This window comes from Triticum aestivum, chromosome 7B (assembly GCF_018294505.1).
Source record: "Triticum aestivum cultivar Chinese Spring chromosome 7B, IWGSC CS RefSeq v2.1, whole genome shotgun sequence".
Classification (NCBI taxonomy): domain Eukaryota; kingdom Viridiplantae; phylum Streptophyta; class Magnoliopsida; order Poales; family Poaceae; genus Triticum; species Triticum aestivum.
The window spans coordinates 119,370,707-119,398,624 of record NC_057813.1 but is presented as its reverse complement, the minus strand read 5'-3'; the positions used below and the strand labels follow the sequence as shown (position 1 = coordinate 119,398,624).

Genomic DNA, 27,918 nt, shown 5'->3' with positions numbered 1-27,918 from the left:
ACGACGAGCCGACCACCATCCGCGACCACCGTGCCCCTTGCGTCGCGCCTCCAAGCCCGACCCTCTTTCGTCGCTCCACTGCCAGTGACGGGGACATCCACCGACGGTGCTCCATCTCCTCGCTGCTGCAGTTCGTCACCACCTCTCGTCCTCTTCGAGGTTGGTGTCGGGTCGCTGCCTGCTGTTCTTTGGGTGTTGTACCTTGCAACTGAATCCTGAAGGTGAGCAAGATACTTCATCTCTCTATGTGCATATGTGATGTCTAGATTGTTATTATTTTATTGAATCAATTATATTGTTCAAGTTCTGTGATGTTCAAATTAAGGTTGATATAGTGGCTTGCCTTTTTTGGCTTGTATATATTCATGACAGATTCGTGCCATGCTGCTGTATGTACTAACTAGGCTATAAGTAGTATATTTTTGTTAGTTTATATGTTCCTCTGTACCATTAGATGAATAAATGGTTCAGTAAGGAGTAACCTGTTTTTTTGTAGATGCTTTCTATACTGGAATCTGAACATGATGAGGGATTGAAGGACAAAGACGATGCATTTATGAGTCTAGATGCAGAGGTAGATGCAGAAGCAGATGCAGAAGCAGCGGCTGCAGAAGCAGGAGACGAATCATTCTTACGTAGCATCATTGAAGATGAAGATACGGAAGCAAAAGTTGGTGAAGGTGCCAATCCAAAAGCTGCTCAAGATGACAAGCCAAAAGGACGGAAGCAAATGGCGTCAAGATCACAAATCTGGGAGCATTTTACCAAAGTTTTTGATGACAAGGGGTTAGTAAAGGAAGGAAAATGCAAGTATTGTGACCAACCAATTCAAGCTACTACATCAATCAATGGGACAACAGCAATGCGCAGGCACTTTGGTACATGCAAGCGCAATCCAAATAAGAAAATGGATCCAGATCAGACCACTTTGCAAGCAACTCCAGGAGATGGCATCAATACTTGGAGATATCTAGATGAGATATCTAGATGGATTGAAAATGGATCCAATCCAAATAAGAAAGTTCATTTCAGTCGCTTGCCCCCGCTTTAGTCCACCATCAAGAAGAACTTGTACCAGGGACACTGAGAAGGTCAACAGACCCGGTCGACATCAAGGAGAACTTGGAAGAATTAGAAGTGCTAGAAAAAGGTAAAACAATCAGCCAACTTGTCAATACATTTGTTTTTTTATTGTAGAGATATTACTATGCATGACATGCATCAGTACCAAACCAATGTATGGAGAACTTTATATGCATGACTTGACAAACTTCTTCATTAACTAGACCTAGCTAGTAGATCTCAACAAAATCACATTGCATTTGTCACTATCAGTATATCACCATAGCTAGCAGATTATGAAATTTGATTGAATACTTGACTTGTTGTAGAGTTGATTGAAGAATTTGGTGACAAGGTGAAGGGAAAGCGCAAGTTCAATGGTGGTGTTGTTGCTTCTTCCACGGCCAAGTCAAACAAGTGTGCAAGTCGACCAACAAAGTGACATCCACGTCTACTCATGGCTGAACTAAAATCATGTTGAATGTATGTTGTTTTAGTTATCAACTTTTGCTTTTGATTTGTGACTTGAGACTTGAGAATTGAGAACTGAGAGTGAGACTGTGAGACCTTAATGTTTGTTGTTTGCTGCTGAATTTAAAGCATGTACTAAACTTGATTTGTTTTCATGTCAAGTTCTATGTTGTCAAGTTCTATGTTGCCAAGTACCAAGTGGTGATGGTGTTTCTGTTTGCTGCTTGTCGACTCCATGGGCTGATCCGCTGATGTTACTTGATCTTCTTACTTTTTGGTGTCAAATATAAATGAGTATGCATGCATGAATCTTGTTGCTGGTGAAGTGGTGATTATATATAGTGCTAATTTTCTATTTAAAGATTTTCATATGGTGTACTGTATCCCATCCAGATTGCATACAAGTGTTACTTGTTTGAATTTTTCTTATGTACACATGCGCCAGTATACAGACATATGTTATCTCTGTACACACAGCTTTGTGCACACATGTACCTCTTTACTCTATGTAGTTTGTATACAATTGGTACTGGAAGTAACATAAATCTGGGTTCTAGCAATTAATTTGGTCTGTTTGGTCAGGACCGAAGACCGAATGGTAAAGACCGAAGACCGAATAGTGAATAACCAAAAAGACCAAAATTATATCGGTCTTCAATTATGGGAGACCGAAATTTTGAAAGACCGAAAAGACCGGACCGAACAAACCGAAAAGACCGAACGCCCGGGGCTTCCTTGTAATCTTACACTGCACATATAGACAAGGTAAACGTAAAACGAGGAGTTTTATAATGGTGGACTTACACGTTACAATAAGAAACTTCATAATGGGGGAGTATGAGCTTGCTTGTGTTTGTTAACAACAACAACAACAACTGCCAGTTGTATGTATTGATCAATTCAGACGTGTATTAGCACTAAGTGCTCTTGAACGCTCTCTATCAAGGATAGGCTTCTCCTTGGACTCTTTGTTGCCTTTGTAATGCCATTTTCGGGACGTGTCTTCAGCCTACAATTTCAGTATGTGGAAATTAATATCAATTTTGTAACAGGAATCAGAAGAAACCGGAGTTAGGCCAACGCTCAAATACAATCGACTCAAAGTCAAACACAGGAAGGTTCCGCAGTTTTGTTACCCATTTCCTTAGTGGAGCTAGTTGTACTTTGACCATATCAGCGTGTTCTTTTCCTTTAGCTCTGACATCGCCGACCTGAAAGGGGATATCCGTGTTTTTTTAGAGAGGATATTTGCCAACTAGTAGATGTCATGACTTCCTTCTCTTTTCTTGCTCATTGTTTTTAAAGGATGCTCACATCAAATACATGACATCCTATCATATTGAATCACCACAAAACATGTCTCGTGCCTACTAGATTGCATTGTTATCTTGATTGTTTGAACTTGTGAGATGGAGCAGTTAGAACAAAACATTTATATATATCATGCCATTGCATCTTAATAAAAACTATGTAAAAATATTGGTCATTAGTATTATTTTCTGTATATGTCAACATTGATCCGTTAAGGATACAAATTGCTATTGCAAATTCCGATCTCTTAGATATCACCAAACTAGATCTAAACCCACATCACTCGAGGTCTCGAGCATATTTCTTTCCATTTATTATATGGTCGCAACTGGCAAGCAAGTAATGTTAGAACTCTCTGCTTGGTCAGAGTGTGAACAATGATGACATATGGCTCATGGTAGTGTGGGGCTGTGGGCAGAGCTTTCTTGGACAATTATGCCAATGACTAAACTACTGTGATTAATTATTTTTTTAAGAACGATGAAATATTATAAACAGCATAACAGCAAACAATTGAAGACCACATTTTTCTGGAATTATAACCGATGAAAATCTGAAGACAGGCAGACAATAACATTACAAAACTCAACTACAAATCATAAATCTCAAACAAGACAGGTAAAGATCACGCTGCAACCAAGCAACCTAGAATTTGTATATGCAATCTGATATGGCATTATTTCCTTTTCTTGAAGGTACTCCCTCCGTCCGGAAATACTTGTCATCAAAATAGATAAAAGGGGATGTATTTCGACGTATTTTAGTTCTAGATACATCTCTTTTTGTCCATTTTGATGACAAGTATTTTCGGACGGAGGGAGTAGAAAGTATACTTACTCTGTTCCATAAAAAAAAGTATAGAGCCAGTTACATGACTTACAGAATGCAACTGAAGCTTATTCACCGTATACAGCAGCTCAGCTGTTGCTTCTCCAATCACCAATATAGTCCCAGCAATCCTAAGGAGCGCCTTTCCAACTGGATCCATGAAAGGTGAGAACAACATATCTTTAACGACACTACTACAGCACAAAAATCTCTGGCGAGTTACATACCCTGTGAGTATCTAGCAATTACGGCCTTCAACTTCTCAGGGTCCATGGGAGGAGGATGCATATCACGCCGTCCCTCATTGGTGCTTGGTGATGAATAGTAAGGCCTGTCAGTTGGAAGTTCCCATCTGTAAACAAATCCACATGAAACCTAGAAAAAAATGAAAATGAATCACCAGTTATGGTTTACAGTATTAACTTAATTACCTCACGAATGGCTGAGGGACTAAGAAGTAAGAACATAGAACATGCTATGCAATCAGCTTTAAATAGAAAATCTATGCAAGCTTCCACCGTTCTAAACTCTGACGCTACAATCCATGCATCCATTCTTCATCTGAGAGTCGATCATCTTTTTAAATTTCAGAAGTAGTACCCTCTCGATGAATCAAATGGTACCATTCATCAATAAATCCATACATTGTAGAACTAATTGTTGATCAAACGTTGCAAAGTTTAATCTTAATACGTGTGGTTGTTTTACCACATAATCCCTTGCTCTAGTATCAAGGTGAGTTCTCCAACCCACTAGTACAACGAGTGCTTCGGCACACGTTAAAAAATCGATGAACTATCTAGTGACGCATACACATAGTAAGAGCACCCGAGTTCAAAACTACCTTGAGTGAAAAAATTAGATCAATACCGAAGGCGCCAGAGGCGCACCTTTTGGGGCCGAGGCCGAAGGTGGCCTGCGGCAGCGCGACGTACGACCGGAGCGGGTTGAGCACGTCGGGGGACACGCCGGCAGCCTTGGCGCCGCCCGGTGGGAGGGCCCAGCGGGTGGAACCGTACAGGGTTGAGTTGGGCGGAGGCAGCGTGGGCCTTAAAGGCATGGAGTGGCGGAGGATCTCCGGCAGCACGTCGGCCGACGGAGGCGGGGATGCCGGCCTGGGCCCATGTTCGGACGCGGGGATCTTCTGCGCGAGGCGGCTGGCGGCGTTCCTGGACTCCTGGAGGAAGTATGCGCCCTCCTGTGCGGCGAGGCGCCCGGCGAGAAAGCTCATCGGCAGGGGCGAAGGCGAGCGGGGCGTGGGGTAATTGATCGAGCAGATGGTGTGCGGTTGTTTGCACAAAGATCGGTGGCGGCGAGTTCTTTTCTAGCCGTGGCCGCGCATAACGAGTGACGTGGGCCGCAATTGGTAAACGGTCCCATCATTTCTATGGTTTTTGTTGCACTAATTAAGGGATTATTTTAACACAACAGAGATTAGACATGCGCATATACATTCGCCCTTATGAAGGCACGCACACACACCTTATCCCTAGGAGCACTTTTAAAAAACTAGGCCAACGCATCATCTTAAAATTGACGAAGTCGCCATAAACGCCTTTGTTGCTGACGAAAACATCTTCTCTGACTGAACGCACATCGTCAGAAGGTCTAAAATAACTCAAGAAAAATACGAACACCAAAATCAAATTTAGAACTTAAACTTTAGTGGGCCGTGGATACCACTATTTTTCTAACCATCTAACCATAGATTGGTTTGTACTAATTAAAGGATCAGGGTACTGTACTTTCAAACTTTGAGACGAAATTTGAACTAAAAGTTTCAACATTGAAGTTTAAGATACAATTCTTTGAATTTATATTTATTAAATATTCTAAATCTCATCTTTTTCTCGAACATGATCCAGATCAATTATCAAATATCATCAGAAGTACAAAGCAGCTCAAACATAATAAAAATTACACTAACATTCCAAAATCACCGAACGAACAGTATTGTCGCTAGAACGAGCCGCACACGCGTCGCTATCAGCACTCCACTACCGGAGCCAGCTTGACCTTGTCGATGACAGCCGGGAAGTTTTTGTGGACGTCACCAGTTCCTTGGAGTCGTACTCTTCGCCGTTGAACCCTTGGATAGGTCTAAACTCTAAAGTGCGAATCTCTTCACACGATGAAAACCCTACCCTCACGATCCTAATGGGATGGCGGGAATCTATGTCAGAGCTCCGCCAACTACATCCAGAAGGACAAACTCGAGGAGGATCGAAACCCAAAAGACAAACTCGAAGAAGAAGAATCGCCATCCATCCAAGCGCCACACCTGCGAGGGCTCGGCAACTCTAACCTAAACTACCAACCGGAGTAAAGGCATCGGGATCCCCCTCCCCACCACTGGCCGCTGGGATGGTAGGCAGAGGGGAGGTGAATCCACTGGCTCGCTGGTGAAGCCTAGAGTATGTCAAATTTTATCGGAAAAGCTTTGAGTATTTTTCTTGTTGCCTGAACACCAAATTTTGAACCCCAAAATTTCAAGTTTGAAAGCCCAAAATGTAATACAGATTTAAGTGTTGAAAATATGAGATAGTAGAACAATTTTTGCACGATTAAAATCTGATTCTAAAACATATTATAGAACAAGCAAACAAACACAATAACTGTATTCATTTACTGCAACAATTAAAGATTCGTGTCCTTCTTACTATTTGTTTTGTCAAACAACATGTTTGTGTAAAATTACATCCTTCTTTTTCTTAGGAAAGACAATACAACCGTAGACATTCACATACATGCCCATACACTCATATATACGAAGACGTGCGTGCAAAACTTACCCATATGAGCACCTGCGTGAGATTAAGTCAGCAGACCTTGGGATTGGTGAAGACACCATGGACACTGGGTATCGATGAAAACATCGCATCACACTAAAAGAATATTACGTATTTATAAGACACATAGATGGCAAATATCTGGTTTGATCCTTGATGGGCTGAGGGTACAACACCCTCCTTATCATCCAATCATAGGTTGGTTCTCAAATTGCATCCTTCTACATACAAACAACTATCTAAAAGGAAATTAGAAGCAATCGTTAAGTGCTTGTCTCAAATGGAGGAAGGACTCAACAAATTCTCTAAAAGAATACGATGGCATTCGTAGGATATTGACATACAATGCATCCTATTTTCATCCATCTTATGAATCAAATCAAGTTGATTTCGTATTCTCCAACTCAGATTATCTAAGTTTGCTTATCATTATTGATAATGCTTCTCTTAGGGGTGATATCCATTTTATTAGGAGAAATAAGCAACGATTTTCTTATACATGATAGACCGCGTGCCTCCTTTAAGACATATAGTGTTTGATTTAAAAAATGCTCTCCATCTCATCTTGATAATATTAAAATGATAATATACAATGGAATATATAGTAGTACATTATCTCTAGCAAGTCTTTTCTAGGTGCCCTTAATCATGGGGTGATCAAAATTAAAACAAAAAATGTAACTAAGAGAAAACACCTCCTGCAATTGTGGAAATGACATATCTTTTATTTTAATATATTACTCCCTTCGTCCGATAATATAAGAGCATTTTGTACACTACACTAGTGTATAAAATGCTCTTATATTATGCGACGGAGGGAGTACCTTTTAGCTAAGAGAAGGCAAACTTTTTTTTCTATGTCTCTGTTCCAACTCAGCAATCACCCTTTGTGGCATTAGCATCGTTGAGATTATACTATGTATCTTTAGGCGTTACTAAAAACATGGGTATAAGATTATACAAAAACAAGGGTAACATGAATTTTCTATATCTAAATAAAACTCCACTATTAAATTTATTTATATATGTGTGCTTTTACATCACCTCAATTATTGACGGTCATCCGGTCGAAATTGTGTGGCATGAACAAGTCATTCATGAGCTCATCAATTACTTTTTTACCTTAATTTATCCATCCAAACTTTGCCACCCCAAGTCATACATGCCTTTTTTTCTTCAAGTAATGCATTTATTCATTTACATTTGTGCATTAATCTATCAATTCAAATCGGCGCCTCACAAGTCAATCATGTCTTTTTTTCTCTTTGTATACAACATTTTGTGGCGTACTTCTTAGGGTTTATTATTTTCAAAATGTATAATAGAAACACTCTTGCATTTGCTTTCCGTTACTTTTAATTAATTTTAATCATCTATTAATGCATTTGTTTTAACATGGTTCCTACGGCAAAATGCGAAGCATCATCTTGTAAAAGTTAAAAGCTAGTACCTTATACCTGTAGTGACTAAGGCTGGTCACAATGGGCAAGAACATAAGCTAGTAACTTACACACTTCCCTAGACTATGTTACTATCTCCATAGTGGGTAGGAACATCTATGTAGTGTCATGCAATGATGTATTTATTAGGCTATAGACTCATTGTTTCTTGGAGTGTGTGATGTTCCGGTAACTTAACTAGTTACCACAAGCACATCTCACTTCATTAAATATGTGCCACATAAGCAAAGTTGTATTGGAGTGTGTGATGTTACTCCTAAGTTCCTCCCCATTGTGACCAGCCTAACCATTTTCATTGATTGATACATGCAACGGTGCACGCCTCCACCAACCCCCCTTTTGTTGACTTTGGACCCATAGTTGGCTTTTTCTATGAAGTCAAACTTAAGAGAAGGAGTAGTACACTGTATATATACTACTACTAATGAAACACCTTGTTTGTAACGTAACGAAACACCTTCTTGGAAAGCAAGTAGTAAAACAAGTCCTTTATTTCTGGACACACCTTCCGTAGGGTGCCACTACCCCGATTTCTTTGCCTTGATCAACAAGTCACTTTGCCACATCAGTCAACTATAGTTGCACTCCAACATTTATTGTCACAATGATTTCTTTGCCTTGATCAACAAGTCATTTTGCCACATCAGTCAGCTATAGTTGCACTCCAACATCTCTTGTCACAAGTTAAAAAACATCTTATCACAAGCAGATTAGAGCCGATAGACACGAAACATATAAAATGTTGAGAAACCCCGCTCCAAGTCAATGCAGAGGAAGAAGGGCTTGTACTCCAAGTAGCCCGGAAAGAGTAGTTACAAATTCAATACTATCATTCTACCAACACTCACGGTGGCTGGTTATCACCCATGTAGGCTTGGTCTGGAAATTTGCATACCTACCATAACTGTTATGACTCCCACTTCCAATTTGGGATTTCGGTCTGCTTAGTTTTTTTAGACAAGTCTGGTTTTAGTGGGGCCGGGCTAGGGGCCATAATTTTTGGTCTTGGGCTGGGCTTAGGCTTGGCAATTGAGGGGCATCCTTTTGCAAGCCCAGCCCAAAAGTCAATTTCCATTTACTTTTGATCTATTAAAAAAAACCTTTCTCAGGGGAGAAATAGATTCATCCAATTTATTAAGAAAAAATTTATATGAAGGCACGAAACACCCTTTAAACTGATCGTCAAGGTCACAGTAGATGAAGAAAAAATGAACCACCAAATGCACCGACAGTCCATGTGAATATCAACAAAGAAAAATATCCACCAATCCCCAATGAGCATAGAAGACGCTTTGTGCAACAGCACAACACCACACCATATTAACCATCGCCGCCAAAATGGGGGAGATGAACCAAACTTGCAAAGAGAAGCGGTTTGGGACGCACCAAGAACCCGACATTCACGACGAAGAGTGCATGCCTCCAGACCATACGTCATCCAAATTAGGGCACTAGGGATCTTGGACCTCTTTTATTAGCTCCAAGTGGCTCTAGGGTCAAGTTCGAGGAGTCGCATTATGATTACGGCCAACCTCGAACATGAGTTCGGGTGAAGGTTCAAAGGAGTCAAGGAGTCATGTTGCACTCCCAGCCTTTGACTGTGCAATTCCACCCAGGCCTTCTTGAATAGGATTAGGCCGCGCTCTCAAGGCGGCCTATTTAAAAATAGCATTGTGTTATTTCTGGTCGCGTACGACAATCTTCGCATAAGGCCGTCATACACACGTTGGCTAACTTTACCTATGATCGTGCTTCGAATACCCCCTAGTCAAAAGTTGTTTCCGTAACAAAAACAAGTATATTACAACAAATTCGAATTCTACATCTTTTATATATTTTTACAGTTGACAAAATATATTTTGACAATGTGCTATACGCACAATTAGTTGTAGCTTTGTTTCTGCTACAGAAGAGGAGTAGACCGCTATTGTACGATTGAAGTGATGTATGGCGATGACTTGGTGAAGGGGTTTACAAGGTTCCAAGCAAGCTTTGTGGAATTGTCTGGCCCATTAGAAATTGGTTTGCGTGCGAGAACTATTTCTCGCTGTATCGAGATGTAACTCGGACTCGCCTCTGGGCGCAAGGGAGTGGGCCGGCCCATTACTATAGCGCCTCTGGCATGAGTATCTTTTCTCTGTGTCTTTATCTTATCAGTTTTCATTGTCAACGGATTCTCTTTGGTTTTCTCTACTTTCAGTTTTTTTGTCTCTTTATTCTTTTTTCTTTGGGTTTTTTTTGTTTTGTTTGTTTCTTTCTTCGGTTTTCACCGTTTCTCTTCATTTTTTTAATTTTTTCAACACATGTCTAATTTTTTTCACACACTTGTATAATTTTGTATACATCAGATAATTTTTATACATGTTTAACGTTTTTCTAATAAATGACTAACACATATTCAAATATAAGTTTTGATGTCTACTTTTTTCATACTAATTGTATATTTTTCATATACATCTGAAACAATATTTTTATACATGTTTAACATATTATCAAATACATGACGTTTATAAAATACATGATTTTGAGCATTTTTTCTAATACATGTTAAAAAAATCAAATAACTAATGAAAAATTTGAAGTATATGAAACATCTTTTTAAACAACACAATTTGTTTTCATTATATTTTTTTAAACGTCCCAAACATATTTTTATATGTAAGAACATTTTTACATTTAATATACATGTTATTTAGTGGCATGAAACATTTCCTTTGAATAAGAATTTTTTTGTACTAACATTTTTTAATACCACATACACTGTTTTGTAATGCTTGACCATTTTTATAATGTCAAAAAATAGTGCTATCAATTTTTTAATGGTAACAACTTTTTTACACTGTGTTAACTTTGAAAATTCATGGCTTTCAAAAAAAATAATTTTTGAATATAAGTATTTAAAAAATTTAAAAATATACACCAAAAAATGCACTAATAAAAAAAACAGTGAGGACAAACAAACTTGAAAGCAACTTGGGAGGGCTCGTTATTTTTTAGGGGTATCGGCAAATTTATTACTGAAAAACACACGAGTAGAATACAAAATAGAACATGGGGTTGGATCAGGGGAGGGCTCATTGGCAACGCAGGGGGCGAGACAAAGCCGCTCCCAGCAATAAGGGCATAGCGCTCAGTTCAGGTGCGTCCCACAACATGGGCAGTCCTAGTAACACTTTCTTTTTGTACTATTTGTTTTTGATATTGTTGTTATTTTTCTCTAGCTATTCACTTATTTTTATTTTTTATATTCTTTTGGCTAAAGTATACAAATGTTGCATGAAATACATGAGCACTGATGTAAACATTTATTTTCACATATAAGAAGACTTTTCAAAAAATATGAATAGTTTTCTAGTACATGAACATATGTTTTGATGCATAGGTGTAGCATAAGCTCTCATATTAAATGTCTGATACCTCTCATAAAATTAACAGTATAATCTCACATTTGTTGAAAAATGTTCTGGGCACATCATTGTCATGTGAGAATCGTTTCGTTAATTCCATTGTTAAACAATATATGTTCAATACTCATATTATTAGAAGAATTAAGATAAATATAACCACATAAGAATATGTCTACCAGGGAAAAAATTAAAACACATATATGTATATGTATGTGGTAAAATAATAGCCGAGAACAGAGAAACAGACACAAGAACCCAGAAAAAAACAAATACATGTCCATTTTTTAGAAAGATATAAGTACATGTCCTACGCAAGAAGACGGCGCCATGAAACATATTCTATATTGTAGCTTCTCGCCTCGAGCTGCCACACTCGCTGCAGCAATGGTGGTACTGGTATGTGGACAGTCCGGGTTTGTTTGAATCAATGGAGCACGACGCTGACAGGCCTATCAAAGATCCAGCTAAACGGGACCGGGGTGGGCTCCTTTCGCACCCTGTCATGGGCCCTCTCCTCCATCCGCCGGATCTTCTCCGGCAATGCGCAGACGTAGTCCCGCGCGCGCCTCCCCTCGCCGGACAGCCCCGTCGAGAGCTCCTCCACCCGCCACTGCCGTATGAGGTGCTCCAGGATGCCGCGGTAGTCCGACGCGGTATACACCCCGGCCTGCTGCGCGGCGGCGGCGTAGTGCGCGAAGAGGTCGGCGTCGCGGCCGTCGTCCATGAGCGCGGCTGGCATGGTGATGCGGCGCCGCATCATGTACTCCATGGCGCGCACGGCGGCGTCCGGGTCAACCTCGAAGAGCTTCGCCACGACGCGCGTGTAGGCCGCCTCGTGCCGCTTCTCGTCGGAGGCGATGGCACCGCAGATGCGCGCGAGCGCGGCGTCGCCGTGCGCGCGCACCTGGCGCGCCGTGTTGCCGTGGGAGATGGAGGTGGCGCGCTCCTGGAAGGCCACGTAGATGAAGCCGTGGTAGGGGCTCGCCGGCGCGTGCATGGCCATCCCGGAAGCGATGAGGCGGTGCACGGTGCGCTCCACCTGGCGCATGTCGAGGCGGCCGGAGAGGTACATGTAACGGCTGAGCACGTCGCCGTGGCGGTTCTCCTCGGCGGACCAGCCGCGGATCCAGCGCGCCCAGGCGGTGCCGTCGGCGCCGGTGGCGTCGCGGGTGCCCTCGAAGCGGTTGGACATGCTCTGGTACGTCGGGAGCGCCTCCTCCGTGACCATGTTCCCCACCAGGCACACCAGGTGCGGGTCTGGCACGCCCTCCGCCCTGGCGCGGAGCTCGATGCACGCCGCCTGGAAGCCGTCCGCGCCCAGCGCCGCCGCGTCCGGGAGCATGTCCGCCGGCTGCCACGCCTCGTCCACCGGCTTGAGCAGCGGCAGCATGTTCGCCTCCGCCCACGGCTCCAGCTGCGCCAGCACCTCCAGCCTCTCCGGCGCAAGGTACCTCCTCCATTCCTCCTCCTCCTCCCGCCGTCCGGCCGTCGGACCTCCTCTGCTGCTCACGGCGCTCCTACACCTCCTGTCCCCCATGCAGAGTTTAATTACTGTATCATGCATGCATGCATGCACTTACGCCACCACATGTGTTCTCAAAACAAAAACAAAATATTCATCACTCCAATCCACTTACAAGGTGCTCATCGGAGCTGCGGCCGGTGGCTTGCAGTAGCAGCTGGTGTTGCTTGGTTTGCACGACGAAGGGTATCCGGTCGACCTAGGCGACATTTTTACTGCCGTCGCCGCCGTCGCCATGTCCGTATCAGATCAGATGAGGATGAACCAGATCAAATGGAAGTAGGCAGCCTCGCGTATGTATAGACGAGACGTACCCTACCACCCACCCTGGTTGGCAACGAGTTACTGCATTTGCAAATTAGGAAGATATCATTGTACTCCAACATGTACTGCAACTTTGAGCACTACTCTTTTTAGTACACGTTAGGCGTTGCTCCTGCATGCTGGGACACAAGTGGTGCATTAACGTACATTAATGGATGATGAAACCGTAGCTCAGATGCACATTAAACATTTTGAAGCAGCATTTATCCGGTTGCCTGCCGTTTTTTGGATTGGTGCGTGGTAACTTTGCATGCCCACAGAGATCCATCACATGGCAGGCATTTTGCTCCGAGCAACATTTGTAAAAAGCAATTTCGTTTCCATGATCGATCCACGCATACGTGTTACTTCCACAGCCTCGCCTCGGTATGCGGAGCAACCATTGTTTGACTGCTCGATGTGGTGTTTGTGGAGGCCAAGTAGACACAGGTTTGCCACGCTGCGTCTTACCAACGCAGATTCTTCCTCTCGTACGTCTCTTTTGTTCTCCTCCAAGCGTTATAAGAAAAGGTATAGGGATAATCGTCAACTGAGACAAACTAGTTTTCGTTTTTTGACAGTGTGTCTTTCAAGATGAGCAGTTGGCTGTTTATTAGCAGCAATACTAGACGCACGAAGGTTTACTTTGATTTTACCGGCTAACTAAACTGAACCAATAGAATTGAAGATTAGGGGGTGTTGGCCCCACCCCGACTGAAAATCAGGAGGGAGAAAGATTAGTTAGGTATAGATCGTGTAAAACACTTGTAACACGTCCGTGTGTGTAGTATTATTATTCTGCATCATGCTTCAATTCCTTCAACTCGTGGTATCAACGTTGATGGATTACGCATGTACAACTGTGTTATCTTAGGGCATGCACAATAATGCTATCTTAGGAGTGCCACATAGGATAAACGATGAGGTGGATGAGAGAGAACTCATAAAAAAGGTTTGTCTTTTCTTATTTAAAAGAAGGCAAGAGATGATCTCTTAGCATAATATGCCTCACCTGGTTTTTAAGAATTACTAGTTATTGAAGATAAGGCTAAGAGATGACCCATTGTAGACACTTTTTTTTTGTCATCACTAAATTACATGCAAAACCTAAGATAAGACTATCTTATCAATCATTGTACATGGCCTTAAAAGTGTCATGTAGGATAAATGCTGAGATGCAGGGAAGAGAAACCATAAAAAAAGGTTTGTCTTTTCTTATTTAAGAGATGATTTCTTAGCACAATATGTCTCACCATATTTTTAAAAATAACTAGTTATTGAAGATAAGGTTAATATATAACCTATTGTAGACATGTTTTCTTGTCATCTCTAAATTACATGCAAGACTTAAGATAACACTGTCTTATCAACCATTGTACATGCCCTAAATCTGTACTGCTGGGATGATGATTTAATCAATATTTCTTCGACGGTTTCTATATCTCCTCCTAAGTGATGAGTGGCTATTGTGTGGCCTGGTATTTCGTGGGTGTTTGTACGTGTTCCTTTAATTTATTATCAGTTCAATGTAATTCTCAATCTACGACATGCGGCGCACACTCGAAGGAAGATGAAGTCTAGAATGATTTTCAATTAAATTGTACTTCCTCCGTCTCATAATATAAGACGTTTTTTGGCAAAAAAGATCTTATATTATGGGACGGAGGGAGTATATTTTTAGTGATTGGCATGCGTTCCGTTATTGTTTTATTTTATTTTTGATGATAATGTTTGTCTTTATTATACTGGCTATTGCTTTCCGTAATAGTCAGATGTAAAATGTCTTTTTTTATATAAAAGTTTAAAAGAAAAAGTAAGAAAAACGATCGGTGTCAATCACGAGTTCATGGCAAAGAAATATATACAGCACAAATTCTGCGGTGAACGGCGTGAATATAAAAATGCTACATGTACGAACTGTCAGGGAGCTTTACAGGGTGTGAATATTAAATGTGAGTCCTGAGCACATTTGAATTTGTCGGTTTTTTCCCTAGCGTAAGTCCGGTCCAAGTCTGACAAGAGTACTGGGGCAAGCAATTAACAGCTAATGTACCCGAAATGACAAAAGTAGGTCCACTGAGCGAGTGATCGAAATGGCATATGTGGGCCGTCGGCATTATTATCATAAAACCGAGGGACCAGTGATTGGTTGATTTCGATTTTAAGGGGCCGGCACAGAGCCCACCGGGCAGTGGTGATCTGGGATTGGGATGGCATCATCCTGAATTGAACGGGAAACCTCCAGCACGACGTGCCGCTGTTCGTCTGATCCGGTCACACGCTGGATGGAGCAGGCTGGACGCCTGGACGCGGTTGGTGACGGCGGCTTCGGCGGAGGACACCATCACACCAAGGACGGCTGTTGTGCACCGGGGAAACGACGCTCGATTGACCAAGCTGCAGGGAGGTGATTTGGCACCTCCCTCCCTCCCTCCCCTCCCGGGGAGGAAAATGATTTTAACAGCACCCCGCAAAAAAAATGATTTGAGCATCTCCAACAGGTGTATAAAAATTCCGCACCTTTTAGAGCGTCGAACCCAACATTACTTTATCAGATGCCCAAAAACACGTGCCAAAAAAACACGCAGTGTAAATTGTGAAGCACGCGCAATTCGGCGTCTCAAATTTGCAGCATGTGATAGCGTTTTCAGCGCGAGTTCAACCCTTTTTTACGCTCGCACTATTTTACAGATTTCGTTGGAGCTGTTCGGCGCACAAAAACCTGAATTTTAGCACGCGGAGCAGTGTTTGGACGCCTGTTCAAGATGCTCTAACAATGGGGATATGCAGCGGCGAAGAATCAACCGTTGAAAGCTTGTTTTGAAACTCGTGACAGTGATGCATGAGACAATACGACTGGTGCATGCCAATGGCTTATTTTAATCTACTTATTTTAAATTATGAAAAAAACTAATCTACTTATTTTAAAAACAGATTTCACTCATTTGAACAAAAAAAATGCTAAATTAAGAAAAGATGCTTCATTCATCTGAAAATACATACTTGACTCTGTATAAAAAAGATTACACTTATTAAAAAATACTCTTTTCAGAAAAATAAATATATTCAATTAACAAAACATATTTCACTAATTTTAAAATAGATTTCACTCATTTCGAAAACTATTCCAGTCATTTTAAAACATTGATTTAGTTTGTAAACACATATTTTAGTCATTTCAAGAACTAGTTTGACTAGTTTTAGAAAACTAATTTCACTCATTTCAGGAAACTCATTTCACTCTGTTCAAAAACTAATTTTAGTCGTTTCAAAAAAATGATTTCATACATTTCAAAAGAAAATTTTAACTTAATTAAAACATATTTCTCTTATTTTAAATATATATTTGACTCAATCAAAATATAGATTTTAGTTATTTTAAAAAAATCACTCATGAAAAAAAATCTTATTTCACCCATTTTAAACACTGATTACAGACGTTTTAGGAAACTTATTTCACTCATTTGTATTAAAAGACATGCTGGAATTCTTTTGAGCAGCAAATTTAGAAAAAACAAAATGAAATAAGAAACTTCACAAAAGAAACTCGTTTCAATTATTGGCTACTAGGAAGTTTACCGCTTCTATCAGTTTCACATTTTTTTAAAGAATTCACTCATTTTAAACATTAATTTCACTCATTTCAGAAAAAGAATTTCACTCGTTTCCAAAAGAACTGTAGCATGCTATTATATTTCAGAAAAAGAATTTCACTCAAACGTATCTATAGTTATTTATTGCTTCATGCTATTATATCATCATTTTTATATAATTTATAGCATTTTATATTAATTTTATGGACTAACATATTAATTTAGTGCGAAGTGTTAGTTCATGTTTTCTGCTTGTTTTTGGTTTCACAGAAATACGTTGCCGATTTAGCACAGTTTTTTGGACAACAAGAAACACAAGAAGCTTCGGGAGAGATCGAGACACACACCGATAGGCTCACACGGAAAGGTGGCACCAGGGTGTGGTCGCGCCCCTTGCTCGTGTGGGGCTCACATATACCCATCGACCATATTCCACCGTCATAAATCTCTATAATACAAAAACCATTCGTCATCGTACCTTCAGAAGAATTTCATCGCCGCCGCAAGCCTCTATTCCGAAGAGATCTCATATTGAGCCCTGCTTCAAAGCCCTGCTCGAGGAGGAAGCCATTGCTGAAGCCATCTTCATCAACATTCCTACCTCCATGACCATGCGTGAGTCGTTTCTTTAGGACCTACGGGTCCATAGTAGTAGCTAGACGATTCTCTCTCTCTCTCTCTCTCTCTCTCTCTCTCTGATCTTCAATACCATGTTCTCATTCTTGATCTAGATCAATTCGATGTAATCGGTGGTGTATTTGTTGGGACATGATGAATTGTCACTTTATGACCAGATTGTTCATTGAAATCAACTGGATATATTTGGGTTTTGTTGCTGCATAACTAAAGCTTTGTATTGCTCTCCGATCTATCTATCTTCTTTGGCCAAGTTTGATTATTTTTCTTTAGCGAAGTGGTGATTTGTAGTGGGCTCAATCTTGCGGGGCTCTAACCTAGTGACAATAAGTGCCAACGCATGCACTGTATAGTTGTCACTAAGGGTAAAACGATGGGGTTTGGTCATATTGATGTTGATTTCTTCCTATCTAAATTGTGTCATCTTTCTTATTGTGATACTTTGTTTCTTGTAAACTTAATACCTTGAGATGCATGCTGGATAGTGATTTTGGGGTGGAGTATTAATAGTAGATGTTGTTGGATTAACGGTCTACTTATCACAAAAGTAATACTTATATGAGATTATGTCATGAATGATCATAGTCATAAATATTGCAATCTTTTTAATTGCCCAACAACAATTTATTTAGCATGACATTCACATGTTTGAGAGAGAGAGAGAGAGAGTTTGATTATTTTTCTTTAGTGAGAGTGGTGATTTGTAGTGGGCTCAATCTTGCAGGGCTCTAACCTAGTGACAATAAGGGCCAGCGCACGCATTGTATAGTTGTCACTAAGGGTAAAACGACGGGGTTTGGTCATATTGATGTTGGTTTCTTCCTATCTACATTGCGTCATCGTTCTTATTGTGATACTTTGTTTCTTGTAAACTTAATACCTTGAGATGCATGTTGGATAGTGATTTTGGGGTGGAGTATTAATAGTAGATGATGTTGGATTAACGGTCTACTTATCACAAAAGTAATACTTATATGAGATTATGTCATGAACGATCATAGTCATAAATATTGCAATCTTTTCAATTGCCCAACTGCAATTTATTTAGCATGCCATTCACATGTTTGAGAGAGAGAGAGAGAGAGAGAGAGAGAGAGAGTCACTAGTGAACCTATGGCCTCTCTTCTTAAATTCTTCTACAAAAATTGTGTCTTCTTATTTGTTGTTTCACCTCAGTATTACCTACTCCCTCCGTCCGGAAATACTTGTCGGAGGAATGGATGTATCTAGACGTATTTTAGTTTTAGATACATCTATTTTTATGCATTTCTCCGACAAGTATTTTTGGACGGAGGGAGTATATCTATTTGCTTTTAATCTTATAACTAGCAAGATAAGGTCTTGACAACCCCATGCCACGTTGGTTACAAGTTTCTGTTTTAATTTGTGCGCGCGTGTTGTTTATCTTGTTATCTTAGAAGCTCTTACTAATTCGTTAAACCTTGGTTCTTAACCGAGGGAAAACTTTATTGTTGTTCTACTTCACCCTTCCTCTGTGGGGAAACCCAATGACTCTTGCAGGAGTAGCAATAGACAAGGCAAAAAATATGAAGTTAGTGTTGTGTCTTGTTGAACAACTATCTGGACTAAAAATTAACTTCCAGAAAATTGAACTGTCCGGTTTTGGACGCGCCTAAGAGGAATAGAATAACTATAGACAGTTGTTTGATTGTGATATTGAATCTACCCCGTTTAGTTTCGTAGGGAATTCCAATTCCTCAACCAAAATCAATGAACAAAGAATGGAAATGTATTGAGGATAGATTTGAAAGAAAGCGTAGCTATTGGAAGGGCAATCTCATGTCCTATATATGGGGTGAGATTGATACTTGTAAACTCGATGCTTACGAGTATGCCTATGTTCATGTTCTCTTTCTTTGAAATACCAGTAAGGGTATGAAAACGATTGGACTTTAGATCGTGTTTCTTTTGGCAATGTGATGAGAATAGAACAAAATGTAGGCTCGTCAAATGGGATATTTTGTGTAGACCAGAGGACCAAGGAGTTTGAGTGCTGAAAACTTGGAGGTTAAGAACAAGTGTTTGCTTAGTAAATGGCTTTATAGGCTACCCTCGGAGGAGGAAGGGGTATGGATATGTTAGTGCGTAATAAGTACCTACAATCCAAGACCTTATCTCAAAACGACACAGCCGAGCGATTCACCATTTTCGAAGGGATTGATGTGAACGAAAGTCGCCTTGTTTAATAGGGGTAGGTTTATTACTGGAGATGAGTGTAGCACTCGGTTTTAAGAGGACATTCGGCTGAGAGAGACGCCTGTAGCCTTGCAGTATCCAACGCTTTATAATATTGTACATCGTAAGGAGAACTATGTGAGAACATTATTGGGATCAGTTTTCCTAAATATCTAGTTAAGGCGAGCACTGGTTCGAAAAAGATGGGACGAGTGGCTGCATTTAGTTCGAAGGTCGATAGAGATCACCTTATCTAATGAGTCGGATTCATTCCGATGGTCTTTATCTTCTTCAGGCATATTTTTTGTTAAATCAATGTATATGGACAATACTAGACCAATCCCATGATCTATGCATATCTGAAAAATAAAAGTGCCTTTAAAGATTAAGATTTTTCAGGTGGTTTGTACATATGTGGGAAGGTAGTAAACATTGTTGTTTCAGTGACCATGAGGAAAAGTTTCAGCACGTATTCCTTAATTTCCTACTTGCCAATCTTCTATGGCGAGTAATACATGTGTCTTTTAACGTACCTCCACCTAATAGTATATCAAACATGTTTGGTAAATGGTTAGGCAGGGTAGAGCGGAGTACGGTGACACAAATCCACGTGGGACTTTGTTCATTACTTTGGGCTATTTGAAATTGTTGGAACGATTGTGTGTTTAACATAATTTTTTTTGCGGGTTATCTTTCTTGACAAAGGGAATATATTAATAACACGGAGATACATTTTGTAGGTTATCTACCGAACGTATAAATGGATTCGTACGTGGTCATTACTTATGGCCTATGGATACAACTAATGGGAGACGGTAATATGAGCTACGTACAATCGGTTTCGATGGAAGTCCAATAATAGGATATGTGTGCAGGCATGACATCCTATTTTTGCCGATTGTGGCCTTTCATCCTGTAATAGATTGCGACCCGACATAATGACACTATATAAATGTAGGTTGTCACTGTAATGTTTCTCCTAAATGCAAACCTAAGCATTGGCAGACCCTGTTCTTTTAGCCACTCTTCTTCTTTGCTGCTTCCTATTCGAGGGCTTGTTGAATAGCAAGGTGGGCTTTATGCCTGTTTTCTACACGAAAGAAAATTGTTCTGGCAGCTCAGGAGGACCCGGTGGTGCCACGAGATGGTCGAGCTGGTGCTGTCTGGCATATAAAATTGTTGTAAGTGACTGCATAATTAAGAAGACTTCTTCATAGTTAAATGAACCAGAAAACTGAGGCCACGAGAAAAGCAGCAGGACTTACTTCGGTCGATGTCCTTGCCTGCCCACTTGTGCCAGATGCCTGGAATACAATAGGCGGCTCTTCACTCAGCTGCTCGAGCTCTACCATGGCGGATGAGCCCGCCGTATGGAAAATACGTGTTCCTGTTCCACAGGTTGATCCCAGCAGTGTTGATGTGCACAGCCCCTGGGGCGGCAAGCCGAACGGTGGCCTCTCCAGAGGGACGTCTGGGGACGGCGCCAGCTTCGTGACCACCCTCACCACTGTCGCCATGTTCGGCCGGTCGGCCGGGTTTGGGTTGGTGCACGCCAAACCAAGCAGCAGCAGCCGTCTGGCGTCGTCGGCATCGAAGCCGGCAGCCGTGAGCACATCGTCCACGGCGTTAATCAGTACTCCCCTCCGGTGAAGCTGCCAGACCCAGACACACATGATGCTATCCGATGGGACGTCCTTATGGAGTGCCGGCTTGCCGGTGACGATCTCAAGGACGACCACCCCGAACGCGTAGACGTCCGTCTCCCTTGTGGCCTTGTAGCTGCACGCGTAGTCCGGCGATATGTAGCCCGGTGTCCCGGCCAAGCCGGTGACCGAGTTCCGGTCGAGGCCAACCGCGCGGGCAATGCCGAAATCTCCCAGGCGGGCGCGGAACGCGGAGTCGAGCAGGACATTGCTCGCCTTGATGTCACGGTGGAGCACCGCGGGCTCGTACTCGTGGTGGACGTAGTGCAGACCGGTGGCTATATCCTTGACGATGTCATACCTTGTCTCCCACCGGAGGAAGCGTGTCCTTGTTGGATGGAACAGATGTTGGTCCAGGCTGCCGTTAGGCATGAGCTCGAATATGAGTAAGGGCACGCCTGAGTGGTAAGACCAGCCTGAAATGATATGCCATAATGTATTTGTTACCAACTGTTGCTTTTACAATTTGTTGACAAAGGATCAACACATATATTCAACGGTTTGTTTATATATAATAACAGCAGAACTATTAACCATCAATCGACATGACAGATTTTGTCGTGGAAAGGTCACGGCAGATGTCCTAACAAAAAGACTTAGTTGTAGAGCCATCGCAACTAGGTAGCTAAAGGGGTTAAACGGGACAAAGGACATGGGAGTTTATACTAGTTCGGCCCCTTGCGGTGAAGGTAAAGGCCTAATCCAGTTTGAGGTGGTATTGCTTATGTCTCGACTACCAGGAAGCGAATTCGCTTGACCTATCTTTCGATCTGTTGTTTCTTGTCTTGAACCGCCGCCGGGTCGTCCCTTTATATACACAGGTCGACGCTCAGTGGCTCACGGAGTCCCGGCCAGCTTATAGACAATGTGTCCGGCTCGGTGACTATCTATACAAGCCTTACGATACAAGTCTTACATATATAGCGGTTTATCTCTACGGGCCTTAAGTCGTCCTTTGGGCCTTGGGCCCTGACCTTGAACCGCCATCTTAATATCTTCGTGGGCTTCATATGATGAATCATCATAGGTATAACCTGGCCCCTCCTGGGCGGGTCATACCTAATTGTTATATCCCCAACAAATTTGAACATGCATTCTTTGAAATTACGTTGGCCCGCGCTAGGTTTCCCTCCCCGCGCCGCCACCCGCGAGGCGGCCGGCGAGGGCCCCCAGATCCGCTCGCCGCGCACCTCCCCTCCTCCTCCTCCTCCCTCGCCACCGCCAGGGGGCGCGGCCGGGCGAAGCCCGACCGGCACCGGCGGCGGCGGGGCCTGGTCTTCCCCCGGCGCGACGGGGCGGCGCGGGCCGCTCCTTCGGGTGCCGGCGCAGTGCAGGCGCGGGGCACCGCGGCGTGGCGGCGCACTCCTCCTGGCGGGCGTGGCGCGGCGTGGCCGGCTACGCGGTGGTGTGCGCCTCGCCGGGGTGGCCGTTCCGTCCGGCAGGCGGCGCGGGCTGCGGGCGACGTGGGCGGCAGCTGGGGTCCGGCTTCGGGCCCCCGACGGCCGCGTTGGTTCCCTCCGTCGCGGGCGTGCGATGGTGGTGCGGCTCGGTCGGTGGCGGTCCGACGACCTGGTGGTGGTGGCCGGCGGCGCACGTGGTGGTGGTTCTTCCACTTGGCGGCTCTCTGTGCGGGGAGGCAGGGGAGCGGCTTGGACAGGGGCGGCGGCGTCGACGGCGTGCCGGCTGCAGCGCGAAGGCGGGAACTTTACGAGCCTCGGAGATCCCGGCCGGGCCTGTGCGGCCACGGGCCTGGTATGTTCCTGCTATTGCGTCCGGTCAGCTACCGTCGAGACGGTGGAGGTGGGGCCCTCCCGCGTGCCGACGGTGCTGCTGCCCTAGTCCCGGCTCCTCTCCTTCTTTGTGCGGACCATGCTTCACGGTGCCGTGGGGAGACGGCGTGAGAAGTTTCATGACCGGGTTGGCGCAGGGTGAGGGTTTGTTTGGTGGCGAGCTCTGGAGTGCCTGAGGTGGTGGTTGGGATCGGGAGAAATCTCTGTTGGCTTGGCCGACACTGACGCGGTGGCTCTTGTGGGTACCGCCTGACCTTCCTGAAGGGCGTCGGGGCTACCCTTCCTCTCTCCTCACAGCGTACCGGGGGAAACCCTTGACAGCAGCATCGTCATCATCGCGGTCCTTCTTGGAGGTGCTGATTGATACCGGCGCTTCGGAAGCTCGGAGCTTGGTGGGCGATCTTCGGTGGGCGCAGCGGCCTCGAGGCTTCTTCGTTTTTTGTCGACCCGCCGTTGTTGGCTTTAGTTTCTTTTGTATTTTCTCTTTCTTTCCTTTTGGGCGTGACTGTGCTGCTTCCGCCCCAGCACCTATCGTTGGATGTTCGGTTGGTTGCTTTGTATACAAAGCGGGGGGAAACCCTTTTTCTAAAAAAAAATTTAATTACGTTGAGTTTGTATAACTAAACCGATCTTTCTTATGACACTATCTGGTTAGACTAACTTTATTCATTTTTGCTAAAGCACATCTAGATGTACTATAAGTATTGCACATCTAAGCAGCGACGGAGCTATGTTGATTGCCGCAGGGGCCATGGCCCCCCAACCTAGATTAAATTATGTGAAAAATTTCTTTGAAAGGATCTTACGCGGAGATTCATGTGGGTATTTTCTTTTACATCCTAACACCCACACGTGTGATGGGAGCAACACCGCCCACACGTTCTATAACACACAGATTGCGTCACGTCGCCGCATGCATGCATGCGGAATTTTTTTTGGATTTTCAGCTTCTAATATTTTATCTCTTAAATAAAAAATCCGATTGAAGATCCGTTTTCAACATTAAATCCATCGCGACGAGATTTTTGAAACTAGATCTCATATCAATATGTTTTGATGACTTTTTTGTTAAAAATTGCCATGTCTATTGCACATGAATTACCATGGTGTTTACACTGAAGTTGTCATGATATGTTTCAGTTATTTTTCTTCTAACTTTAAAAGTAAATTTTGACATATTATAAAACAAGGAATTAAGAGATTAGACTTGCCATGAACCATAAACTAAAATTGCCATGACACATGCACTTAAAATTGCCATGGTTCATACAAAAAATAATTTCCATGGTCAAAATACTAAAAATGCCATGATCTATAAATTAAAATTGGCATATGGCAACTTTAGTGTACACATTATGACAACTACGGTGTAAACATCATGTCAACTTTTGACCAATTTTTTTTCCGAAACATATCAACATGGTCTAGTTTCGAAGATCTCGTCGAGACGCATTTAATGGTGAAAACGGATTTTTAATTGGTTTTTTAATTAGGAGATAAAACATTTTTAAGCTGAAAACCAAAAAGATTCTTGCTGATGTCATCTGTTTTGATGAGACAAAATGAATGGTAAGAGCATCTCCAGCCGTTCGCCCCCAGGGCGCCGAAAATGAGCCGCCTGGGGGTGAGCCGGCGCTAGATTGGCGTGTGGGGCGATTTTGTTCCTAGTCGTCGGCCCACAGGTCGCCTCGGGTTCGGCGATATTCCGTACAAATATATGCAAACTCACCGATTTTGGCACGAACTCGACGAAACTTCACTAAAATTTGTAAAAAAAACATGAAAACATGCAAACTACGCCTAAACTACGCCAAACTACGCCTAGCCGCCACCGTCGCCGCCGTTCGTCATCTACATGTCGAGGAGCCTGTAGAAGCGGGTGTAGTCGCCACCGTTGCCATCGTCGTCGTCGTCGTCGTCGTCACGTGCCTCGCATGTGCCGCCGCCGTCCCTGCTGCAACCCTGGCCAAGATCGCCGACGCGCGATCGTCGGGGGCCGCCCTCTATAGCCGTTGCTGGGGTGGCAACGGTCTGCATGCCGGGCGACGCGTGGCGGGAGAGGGCGGGATGCGCGTCGCGGCGCCTTCACTGCGCCGCCCGTGAGGCATCAATGGAGGCTGACCGCCGCGGCAGCGCGTCAGCCTTCGAAGTGATTCCAACGGGAACCGAGGCGTTGAGGCCGACGAAGCGGCGTTTCGCTGACTCGACGGGCGCATCCTCTTTCGCGCCAAAATCGCTCGCCCCGGCGCCCCCCGGGCGTTCCCCAGCGCTCTGGGTTCGGCTTGGGTCCGTCGGCGCCAGTTTCGGCCCAAACCGGCGAAAATCGGGGTCCTGTGGGTGCGACTGGACCGATTTTTGGGCGCCGGCGCGGAAAAAACGTCTGGGGAGAGCCTGTTGGGGCGCGGCTGAAGATGCTTTAATGGAGGCGTTTGGGCCATATTGCTTCATGCCACACGTGTGAGCGTTATCGCTTGGGTTTCTTTTTTATTATACCTTTTCCTTAGGAGAGACACACAACCACACTCTTAACTTATGAGCTGACTTTTTGGATATTTTTTTCTTTTTTTATTATACTTGACTGAGTTATTTAGATGTTTATAATAATTAGGGCACATCTAGATATGCTCTAGAAAGACACAACTTTATTATTGTTTAACTATTACTACGGAAAAGAATATCAAACTAATACTGCTACTACTAGCTACTAAATGAATATTCAAGTGGAATTATTATGCTGTTTAAAGTAACATATCGTTGAAAAAACTGATGGGTCATACGGGGGACGATCAATGGAACTAGGCTATTGGTGAGTCCAGTGAAAACTATTTTTAACTCATTCAATTCATTTTGGGTCGTCTGATGCAAAATCAACAGTGAGATGGTCTTCTTCAACCTCATGCTCGCATTGCTCCTCAACTGCCCGCGTACTATGGGCCTAACCGCCGGCCTTCGCCGCCCCGCCCTCTTCTAAACCGCCGCCAACCATCATGCTCGCGTCGCCCTCGGTCATCCCTCTAACCCCCGTAATAAATAGATTTTTCCAAGAAACCTGCACTCCCCTCTCCCACCACACACACCCCTAAGATAGATACCGGCGAGTCTGCCATCCTAAGACCCAGGGGCTGCTACTTCTCCGGCGAGCCAGGGGATGCTGCTTCTCCGGCGAGCCAGCGGCTGCTCTTTCCTTCTAATCCCAAATTCGACTGATTCAAATTTTAAATTCAGGCGACTCACAGGTAGCTAAACTTGTTTCAAAAATGGATAAGAATTTTGAATGATGGAGTGAGTTGCGCGTACCGACAAGAGGAGCGATGTTCCGGTGGCGCAAACGGTTGACGACGCTGACCTCCTCCATGAAGTCATCGTAGCACCCGTTGTGGTTGCGCGTGAACTTCTTGACGGCCGCCTCCACCTCCGGAGCCCCAACTTCGGGCGCGGCCGGAAGCTTGCATCTGTAGACGGCCCCAAATCCGCCTGCTCCCAGCTGCATGCTGCTATGGAAGTTTTTGGTGGCCTTCTTGATGTCGGCGAAGTCGACGTGCCTTGGCATCCCCGGGAGGTGCTGCATGGACCTGGCCAGCCGCTGCAGGTCCTTGTTCCACCTCCTGTACTTGGACCTGTAGTAGACAGCGAAAGCAGCAGCAGTAATGGCCGTGGCAGCCGCTGATCCGACAACCGAGAGCAGTATGACCAGCCATGACGGCCCTTTGCGCTTCGGAATAACACTCTCCACCTTGAGCTCCCAAGTCTTGATATTGCTCAAGATGTTGCTCACACGGTCGCTGAAGAAGCCGATGAAAGCAAAATCGACTGCTTGCATCTTCTTTATATTGACCGGCCCGCTGGCAACCACGTCCGTCCCCTTTTCCGAGCCGACGGGGCCAACGTACACCGCCGCCCTGGATTTGGTGTAGAAGTAGTCGATCCTCACGGCGAGGCGCTGGATCTTGGTGGGCGTGACGGTGACATTGAGGCCAACACCCGGCTTTCTTGGGTCGGCCGAGCTCGACCTCAGCGTGCCAATCTCGACGGCAGCAAACTCGTTGCTGCCAATCGTCTTTTCAGTGTTGTTAGTTTGGTCAACGCCATTGACGATGTACCTTGCGCCGGCACCCCTAATGATATCCCACGGAAGCAAGGCAAATAATACGGTGAAGGAGGCAGGAGAAGAGCCTTGCATGGTGAAGTTTGTGTAGAGAGAAGTGGAATATTCCAGCGAGAACGAGGAGCTCAGCGGGAAGACGACGAGCCCCTTGGAATTGTTGAGCTCAGAGAGATTTTTGTCGAGGAACAGCTCGGAGGCTAACCTTTGCGTATCTCGGGTGAAGACCATTAGCCCGGAACTGTTGAAGTCGGGCCAGTGCGTGTATAACATGGAATCGCCGGCCGCCGGCGTTGGGCGGAAGAGCAGGAGCGCTGCTACGAGAAACATACCGGAGAGCATTCTTGCGAAATGGAAGTTGGCTGAATCTGTGGGTGTCGTGGACTCGTGGTGCGCACAAGCTTGCTTGCAGTTGCAGTTGGATAATTTATACTACTGATGACGGTTTCGTCGAAAGCTTTTTAATCATCCATGCCTGTGCGGCCGGCTCGAAGCACAAGTCTCCTTCCCCATCATTTCCTCTTCCATTGTCTACCCGCGGCGCACTTGCTCTTCCGTGGAGAAAAGAGAAGACCCCGATTCAGTAGTCGTGGTCGTCGTGCTTGGTCGAATCTCGGGGCTATTAGGCCAACTCCACCGCGCACGACCCTATCCTGTCCGCCCCCGTCCGTTTAGGATAAAAGGGACAAACGAGACGGTCCAACGCGCGGGCGCAAACGGACTTTTGTCCGCTTTGTGTCCGCTT

General features: G+C 44.0%; 3 protein-coding genes and 1 long non-coding RNA gene across 6 annotated transcripts; 1 reads left to right on the top strand and 3 right to left on the bottom strand.

Moving 5' to 3' along the window:
• Positions 1-1,532, top strand: LOC123160061 (uncharacterized). The gene is made up of 3 exons (XR_006479980.1): positions 1-221; positions 497-1,150; positions 1,392-1,532. It is a non-coding gene; the product is annotated as an uncharacterized lncRNA (long non-coding RNA).
• LOC123160059 (uncharacterized) lies at positions 1,089-5,006 on the bottom strand. 2 transcript variants are annotated; one of them, XM_044577881.1, is made up of 5 exons: positions 4,517-5,006; positions 3,900-4,047; positions 3,725-3,822; positions 2,670-2,744; positions 1,089-2,542 (listed from the first exon to the last, which is right to left on the bottom strand). In XM_044577881.1, the coding sequence occupies exons 1-5, from the start codon at positions 4,901-4,903 to the stop codon at positions 2,429-2,431; spliced, it is 822 nt and encodes a 273-aa protein (XP_044433816.1). In that variant the 5' UTR covers positions 4,904-5,006; the 3' UTR covers positions 1,089-2,428. The 2 variants fall into 2 exon arrangements, with proteins under 2 accessions (XP_044433816.1, XP_044433817.1); XM_044577882.1 differs by having other exon boundaries at positions 3,900-4,024; positions 4,563-5,002.
• Positions 5,007-11,586: 6,580 nt separating this feature from the next.
• On the bottom strand, positions 11,587-13,240 carry LOC123161912 (acyl-[acyl-carrier-protein] desaturase 7, chloroplastic). Of its 2 annotated transcripts, none has more exons than XM_044579729.1 (2): positions 12,966-13,240; positions 11,587-12,851 (listed from the first exon to the last, which is right to left on the bottom strand). In XM_044579729.1, exons 1-2 carry the CDS (start codon positions 13,085-13,087, stop codon positions 11,753-11,755), a joined length of 1,221 nt encoding a protein of 406 aa, XP_044435664.1. In that variant the 5' UTR covers positions 13,088-13,240; the 3' UTR covers positions 11,587-11,752. The 2 variants fall into 2 exon arrangements, with proteins under 2 accessions (XP_044435664.1, XP_044435663.1); XM_044579728.1 differs by having other exon boundaries at positions 11,587-12,854; positions 12,966-13,237.
• A 7,118-nt stretch (positions 13,241-20,358) lies between these two features.
• Positions 20,359-27,612, bottom strand: LOC123160833 (probable L-type lectin-domain containing receptor kinase S.5). The gene is made up of 3 exons (XM_044578680.1): positions 26,369-27,612; positions 20,844-21,697; positions 20,359-20,741 (listed from the first exon to the last, which is right to left on the bottom strand). The coding sequence occupies exons 1-3, from the start codon at positions 27,513-27,515 to the stop codon at positions 20,697-20,699; spliced, it is 2,046 nt and encodes a 681-aa protein (XP_044434615.1). The 5' UTR covers positions 27,516-27,612; the 3' UTR covers positions 20,359-20,696.
• Between the last annotated feature and the right edge of the window lie 306 nt (positions 27,613-27,918).

Coding starts and splice junctions, on each gene's coding strand:
- LOC123160059 (XM_044577881.1), bottom strand. CDS start 4,903: ATGAGCTTTCTCGCCGGGCGCCTCGCCGCACAGGAGGGCGCATACTTC. Junction 2,745..3,724: donor ATAAGCTTCAGTTGCATTCT/GTAAGTCATGTA, acceptor ATCCCCTTTCAG/GTCGGCGATGTCAGAGCTAA. Junction 2,543..2,669: donor TAGCTCCACTAAGGAAATGG/GTAACAAAACTG, acceptor CTGAAATTGTAG/GCTGAAGACACGTCCCGAAA.
- LOC123161912 (XM_044579728.1), bottom strand. CDS start 13,087: ATGGCGACGGCGGCGACGGCAGTAAAAATGTCGCCTAGGTCGACCGGA. Junction 12,855..12,965: donor GCAGCTCCGATGAGCACCTT/GTAAGTGGATTG, acceptor CATGGGGGACAG/GAGGTGTAGGAGCGCCGTGA.
- LOC123160833 (XM_044578680.1), bottom strand. CDS start 27,515: ATGCTCTCCGGTATGTTTCTCGTAGCAGCGCTCCTGCTCTTCCGCCCA. Junction 21,698..26,368: donor GAACATCGCTCCTCTTGTCG/GTACGCGCAACT, acceptor ATATCATTTCAG/GCTGGTCTTACCACTCAGGC. Junction 20,742..20,843: donor AGGCAAGGACATCGACCGAA/GTAAGTCCTGCT, acceptor TTTATATGCCAG/ACAGCACCAGCTCGACCATC.